Genomic DNA, 8,147 nt, shown 5'->3' with positions numbered 1-8,147 from the left:
TCCTCCTCCTCCTCCTCCTCCTCCCTCTTCCTTCTTCTTCTTCTTTCTTCATTTTGGAATAATAACATATTTACTCCTAGATTCATTATGCCCAAATGGAAATTCTTGTTTCTTACAAGAGTATGGATTCACAGCATGCATATTCATTGCCACCAACATTTTTAAAATTAATTTATTTATTTCAATAGATTTAGGGGTACAAGTAGGTTTTTGTTATATGGATAAATTGTATAGTGGTGAAATCAGGGCTGTTAGAGCACCCTACACCTGAATAGTATACATTATACCCAATAAGCAATTTTTCATCCCTCACCCCCTTCTCAACTTTCCAACCTTCTGAATCTCCAGTGTCCATTATACCACTCTGTGTGACCGTGCATACTAACTGCTTGGCTCCCACTCAGAAGTGAGTGCATGCAATGTTTTTTTTCCATTCCTGAGAAATGTCAATTAAGATAATAGCCTCCAATTCCATCCAAGTTGGTGTGAAAGACATAATTTCATTCTTTTTATGGCTAAGTAGTATTCCATGATATGTCTGTGTGTGTGTGTAAACACACACACACAGACACAAATACCACATTTTCTTTATCCCCTCATCAGTTTATAGACACTTTGGTTGATTCTATATCTTTGCAATTGTGAATTATGCTGCAATAAACATATGAGTGCAGGGTGTCTTTTTGATATGATGACTTCTTTTCCTTTGGGTAAATGCCCAGTAGTAGGATTTCTGGATAGTGTGGTAGGTCTACTTTTAGTTCTGTGAGGAATCACTAAACTGTTTTCCACAAAGGTTGTACTAATTTACATTACTACCAACAGTGTATGAGCATTCCCTTTTTACACAGCACACCAACATCTATTGGTGTTTTATTCATAATGGCCATTTTGACAGGGGTAAGATGGTGTCTCATGGTTTTAATTTGGCTTTCACTGATTACTAACAATGTGGAATATTTGTCATATGTTTGTTGACCATTTATGTATCTTCTTTTGAAATATGTCTGTTCACATATTTTGCCCACTTTTTCATGGGGCTATTTATTTTATTTTTTTCTTGCTGATTTGTTTGGGTTCCTTGTAGATTCTAGATATTAGTCCTTTGTCAGACATATAGTTTGCAAATGTTTTCTCCAATTTTGTAAGCTGTCATATTTATTCTGTTGATTATTTCTTTTGCTGTGCAATTTTAGTTTAATTAAGTCCAATTTATTTATTTTTGTTTTTCTCGCATTTGCTTTTGGAGTCTTAGCCATAATTCTTTGCCTAGGCCAATGTTCGGAAGAGTTTTTCCTACATTTTCTAGTAGAATTTTTACATTTCAGGTATTACATTTAAGACTTTATTCCACTTTGAGTTAACTTCCAGAGAACCCAGAAGCTGTGCATCTTACCTTCTGACTTGTCCCCTTCATTAGTTGAAAACTGTCCCTGAGGACATTAAGTGCTTAGCACATCTGGGCTGCCATGAGTGCAGCTGAATAGACCTTCTTGTGCCAAATAAAATCTTTAGGAAGAGTGGCAGAGAGGCAGGCTCTTTTAGTAGGATGCTGTCAGGGGACATCCAGCATGGCTGAGGAAGCTTGGGTGGGCTATGGAGCAAGACATAAATCTTGTCTGCTGCAAGGCCCCATGAGGGAGAAGACTCAAATGATACATGGTTGATACTGCTTCCTGAGGGAGAGTCACTCTCAAGAAAGAAGCCTATTGTTGCCCCAGACTAAAAATCACTTTCTCTAAATAGCTTTGTCGGTAGTGAAGGTGATGTTTTGATGTTTGTATACCTGGCTCTTCTGTCTTTCTTATAAATGTTTCCAAACTCTGAAGGAGAAAAATGGGGGTATTGTATATGGACATTCTATAAAACTGACAATGAACAACCATTTTATGAAGAAGTTTTTGACATGTGTAGGAAAAAAATCCACTCAATATTATGTATGAGGGCTTAAATAATTTGAATGAAAGAGAAGTAACAGCATACATATGGGTTTGTCGTGAATATGGACAAGATCTCTGCCCAGAGGGTAGTGTAAACACTGATGACTTTTAAAATTTTCAAACATTCTGTGTCATAAGCTTAAGATCTAAAGACGATTTGCTTTATGTAAAATGAAAAGCAAAGCATGAAATGAAATCCACTGGTAGACTCAAGCTCTTTTGATTTATACATAATGTTTCTTCAGACAAGGACACAGAAGCACTCTTGTATTTCAATAACCTAATTTTGCATTGTTTGAAAAGAAACAGGGCTATTGGTAGACTTATTTGGTTTGTGCCCTGGGATATTTAAATAGACTTTGCACTTCAAAAACATTCTTTCACAAATTCCAATAACTTGGTATTTTCAGGGCTTGTTATGGTAATCAATGTGACATTTTATTTTTATTACTAATTGACAAATTGGTAAGATAAATATTTTAAAGCCACATAAAAACCTGATTTTTTAAAGGTCTTTTTAACCTTTTCTGAAAGTGGATGGAAAATGGAAAATGAATTAAACTAGTTTTAGAAATTTATTGAGAAGATAAATGTGCTATTGGGCCAGATAATTTGCATTTTCTTACATTTTCATTGTATTTTTTTTTTCCAGTGTCATTCTTCATTCACAACCATTCTTTTGTTCTTGACCTACAACATTTGGGTAAGCCTAAGTTTGTTAAAATTATTTATATACAAAACATAAGTTTAAAGTTATTATGTCAAATATAAAACACCATAAACCAAATGAAAGGGAAACACCAAAAAAAAGCATAGCATAGCAAATCAATTTTAGAGCTGCTGTTTTCTTTTTTAACAAATCCTACCATTTCTGGGTATTTTATTATAAAGTACCATTATTCTATTACCGTTTTGAAAAATGTTTTGAACATACCAGAAACTTTGTGACAAAGATGGCTAGTTACACACCCAAAATTTATTTCCCACTTCCTTATAATTAATCTGATTTTTATACTTCTGTGGGTGATAAAAGAAATGTACTTTGTTGGGGGGAACAAAAAAATAAAAAGAAATACACATTGCAATATCTTTCCATTTAGGGAGGGTCAATGAAAGTTATTGTTGGTGCTTTCATTAGACTCCTTTAAGAGTGCTTTCTCTTGTGGCAGGTGCCATTCTTCCCTCCTCCTTCTTCTTTTTTCGCTGTTTAATGTGTACAGAATTTCCACAGCAATTTTGAAAACATAGGATGACACTGAGAGTGGATATTATGTGCTAATCACAATAGGGAAAGCTTATGATATTGATGACATTATGGAGTCGTTATCGCCAAACCCCATTTGGGCTTCTTTTATGTGTAAGAAAAACACCTGTGTGTATTCTTTGAGCCCTTTTATTTTGGGTCCTCTGTTATAGCAGCTGAAGATAATCCTTTATTGATATAAATATAATACATTTTCTACTCTTCTTTTTGTATTATTCAAATAGTTTTATTATTAAAAATGATCCTTGAAGCACACTTATTGTCTTCTCTTGTTGATGTGAATGCAATAGAACAAGTTTTTGACCAACGACAGTTGAATTTGATGAATCCATGTTGTTTTATACCTCATTTCTTCTTTTAGCTAAGACTAGAACTGGCAAATGAGAATTAGAACTGTTGGGCTGCTTAAACCCCATGTAAACCTTAGTGGTCCTGCCTTCCTTTATATAGATTTAACCTAATTAAAAGCATTTCTCATAAACAGAAATTATCAGATGCTCTAAGAAAATTATTTGAGTGAAGGTATTAGGGTAGGAGACTAGGAGACAGGGCTAATACTGGATACAAGGGCTTGAAGATTGGGTGCAGGTGTTACAATAAACAATTCTTAAGCAGAAGATAACCAGAGGGGCTGATAACCATGGACAAGAAATGACTTCAACTGGCTTGTCAGCTATTCTGCCACTTGACATGAACTTTGGCTAACTACAATTTCATTTACATAGTGGTTTTAAAATTTCTCTGCCCTTGAAATCACCATGGCAGTTCTGAAGCATTCATATAAAGTATGAAAAGAGGAGGGAATGTAATTCTAGGGATTACTACCTAAATTCTTAGTAAAAGCCAACCCCTTGTCCTTGAATATTCCTCCCCTCAGTTAGTAAGACTACAAAAGATCTAAAACCACTTCCTCTCAGTGCAGCTGCTCTCTTTCAAACCTACCCGCTCCCTGAGAGTGTACTTTCACTTTCAATAAAAGCTGTTGTTTGCTTGGCTTATGTGGTGTGTCCTGAAATCCTTTTCCCAACGAACACCAAACAAACACCAAGAACTTGGCAAAACCTCCACTTGGAGGTCAATAACAAAGATATTGCATATCTTTCTCTCTAGTACCTCATTCTTATAATATTTGACCAACTTCTAAACTCCAGTAAACTTTTCACTTCATGTCACATTTCTTGGTCTCACTTGTGTCCTCCTTTCACACTTATTCTATAGTCTGTCACTATAATCTATTCATTATAAACTTGCCTAATTTCTTCACTCCTGTGTCTTTCTCATTTATTCACTTGACAAACAAAACACTGGTTAAATCCAAATCTTATTTTCTCTGACTGCCACTTCACAATGAAGCACACCTGAAGGAAAATATACTAACATATATTACCTCAAAAGTACTCAAAGCCGTCCCCAACATACCAACCATATATTGTTATTTCTATAACCCTCCTGCCTTGCAAGATAATTATTTTACATTTCTTTCTCTCCTGAAACCACTAAGGCTCTCACAAACTCTTTTACTTCCAACCACTGTTATTGTTCATGTCACTGAAAAAATTCAAGCAATGAAAAAAAGATTTCTTCATGTTCCCACACTGAGAATATTTCCCAAACAGTCCCCACACTGTGCTGAGTGTCAACAATAGTTAAACCAGACTCCCCAATATTTTGAAGAATTTTGTTATATTTTATTAATTGATTTTCTTTCTCCTTGTTTCAACAGATTCACTATTCATCTTCCAAAGACCAGTCCCTCCATCTGTGTATAGATCCCATTGACTTTTTAATTTAATTAATTAATTACTACAATTATCCTTTTTTCTCAAAAATTATCCTTTTATTTTTTCTGAATAATTCACGTCAGAAAAAAAGATTAGCATATCTATAACTTTCATAAAATTTCCTCCTTTGACCCCACAGCATTTTCCAGCTACTGCAAAGTTCTCTGTTTACTTTCAGCCAATGTTCTCCTTGAAACAGTTAACAATACTAGTGTTCTTTATTTTTTCACTTTCCATTCTTTCTTAAATTGACTATAATCATAGTTTTTCCCCCTTACTTAATAAAAACTGGTCTTGTAAAGGTTAATAATTATACCCAAGTACTCAAATCTAGTGCTTAAATTATACCCGTCAGCTTATTTGCCCTCTCAGCAATGATAATATCATTGTTCTTCTTCTCCAAACCCATCCCTTCATGAGAACCTTTATACCAAGAAATCCGAAGCAATTTAAATGTAGTAGGATGTAATAGAAAAAGATGGGTTTTATTTCCTTTGTAATATTAGTTCAGGAATCTCTGTTCCTAGAAAAGAGTTCAGCATAAGCAATCACTACTAATACTGAATTCCTCTTGATTAAATCATAATGTTAAGGCTGATGGGGGGGAGTTCTGTTTCTGAGACTTCATTATTTCTTTATTCCCATATTCCTTCTTCAGAAAAACCTGAGATCAGAGAGTAAACAGTTCATTCACAGGAGAGGATGAAATAGGGAAGATGCATTTCCCCAATGCTGTTCAATGCTCATCTTGCAACATGAAAGCCTGTGGTTTGGCTCAAACCTCCTTCCTGGGCTTACCAGCTGGAGCATGGCAAATGAGTGAGTTATGCAAGAAACTTATAGCAGACATGAATGAGGAACAGCAACTCCTGAGGAGTAGCCATTTAGAATAATTGTCACACATTACCGTGCATCACAATTACCTAGGAAGCTTGTCAAAATGCAAATTTCAAATTAAACTTCCAGAGACTGCTAGTGAAGCCCAGGGTTTTGCATCTGTGATAATTTTTTTATGTGAATCTGATGGAGGTAGAACATGAACTACACACTGCTCTAAAAACTACCAAGAACTTGTGTATAGTTGGTACTTAGACTGGAAAAACTAGGACTGGGAGTGAGAATAAGAGATAAAAGACAGAATTGTTAGCCAAAAACAAAATTGGAGAATCTCCTTCTAACTCTAGGCCAAAAAAAAAAAAAAAAAAATGTAGGACATTAGTTTTGTCAACTAGGCCAGCAGTCAGTAATCATTTACCAACAAAGGAGGTGACAGCCAACTTGCAATAACAATTTCCCCATAGATGCAACATCTAGACAGGGAACATTCCCAGCATGGACTTGTTCTGTCCTCCCATCCCTAGATTGTGTATCAGTGGGCAAAATTGTAAGATACGTGAGTGTCTGACTCCAAACATCTGAGGCCACTGGGAACAGCATGCACCAATTCCTTTGCATCTTGCCTGCTTTCTTCACTGGTTTCATGGTAAGTTGGGATCAAAGTCTTGACCATGCGTAGTTGTCAACTGGGTTTGCACCAGAAACCAAAGCCTAGATCTGCTTCTGTTGAGTGTCAACAATATCAGAACAGACTCCCCAGTATTTTCAAGTATTTTGTTACATCTTATTAATTGGTTTTTAGGACACATACTTCCCTTTCCAGGGTGCTCGTTTTCAGTCTTCTCTGCTTGTTAACCTCAGATCCAAGCCTCAGTCCTCTAACTCCATATCCAACTATACTCATTCCTAAGGTGACTTCATCAAGCTCAGATCTATGGCTTTAAATGCAATCTATGCACATTGATACTCTCTAAATATACAACTTTGGGCTGTTACTCTCCTCAACTGAATACTCGACTTTTCCATCAATAATTATATTTAACATATTAAAAAATTAATCCTACCCAAACTCCAAATGTGCTACTTTATAGCAGTAAATGGTGTAACTATATACCTAACTGCCTTCTTCAAATGTCTTAGGCCTATTTATTTTTAACTCTCTTTCTCTCACATTAACTTGATATTTCTCAGTGATAATGTCAAGGATCACTTTCAAAATACATTTCAAATCTGACCACTTCTTTATAACCCAACCACTGACATTGCATTTTGAGCTACCATTATCTCTTAACTATACTGCTAAGATAGTTTTTGCTATGTATTTATTTTAAAACAATACGGAATGTGCCACTGAATACACTAAACACTTGGATAGCTTCCCATTACACTTAGAATGGAAATACAAACATTTACCTAGGTCCATGGGACTCCATGTGATCTGCCCTGAGCTACCTCTCCAAGCTCATTTTCTGTCACTCTCCTCTTAATTCATGCCAATCACATTAGCCATCTTGCTGTTCCTACAGAAAGCCAAGGAAGTTTCTGCCTCCTTTTCATAAAACACAGAGTAGATTAACATATATATCAGGATAAACTATGGAAATGAATTAGTTTATTAATGAAGCATATATGCATGTCTATATCAATTCAAGTAAACAGCGAAAATATAAATTTAATTAGGAATAAAGCCAAGCTTTGAGTGTAGGAATGATATCAGCCTACGTGGTCAACATCTATAGCCATTAAATTAACCATTAAGAATATGAAATTTGCTATGCATAGATAATATCTATATCATTAATAAGACCAATTAAATAGATGATTTGATTAAAATTGTTAATAGTTAATTTCTTTAGTTTCTAATATTTATGTATTTGCCTAATTGTTGATATTCTAAACTGAAAAAGTAATTTAAATTTCCTATGTTTTAATTTTTCAATTACAATGAGTTACTCTGTAATATCCTATGATGACAAAAGTAATACTAATTTATAGTGTTTATTCACTTGGGAACTTTTTGTTTAACTTAAAAAACTTTCACATTAAATTCCAAAACTCAAAAAATTAGAGCCTTGACAAAACTCAAATAATTGAAGTCTCCCCTTCCTAGTCAACTGTGATGTTCTACGAATATCTACCTAAGCAAAATGCAAGTTTAATAACACCACACTTCTTACCATTCACTTGGAAGATGTGAGTCTGATAGACTTGTCCGTAGCCATCGGCATAGCAGGTGTAATTGCCCATGTGAGTTGTGGTAACCTTAGTGATATACAAGGACCCATCATCTCCAAAGTCCTATAAACAAAAGTAAAATAAAATAAT

General features: G+C 34.9%; 1 protein-coding gene across 3 annotated transcripts in view; it reads right to left on the bottom strand.

Moving 5' to 3' along the window:
- FSTL5 (follistatin-like 5) overlaps positions 1-8,147 on the bottom strand; it is a 920,996-nt gene that overhangs the window by 171,978 nt on the left and 740,871 nt on the right. For all 3 annotated transcript variants that reach the window (XM_012650551.1, XM_012650552.1, XM_012650553.1), the window contains exon 8: positions 8,000-8,120. In XM_012650551.1, coding sequence (XP_012506005.1) covers positions 8,000-8,120 — 121 coding nt within the window. The remainder of the gene's footprint in view (positions 1-7,999; positions 8,121-8,147) is intronic.

Source organism: Propithecus coquereli, unplaced genomic scaffold (genome assembly GCF_000956105.1).
Source record: "Propithecus coquereli isolate 6110/MARCELLA unplaced genomic scaffold, Pcoq_1.0 Scaffold332, whole genome shotgun sequence".
Taxonomy (NCBI): domain Eukaryota; kingdom Metazoa; phylum Chordata; class Mammalia; order Primates; family Indriidae; genus Propithecus; species Propithecus coquereli.
This window is presented reverse-complemented; position numbering and strand designations above follow the sequence as displayed.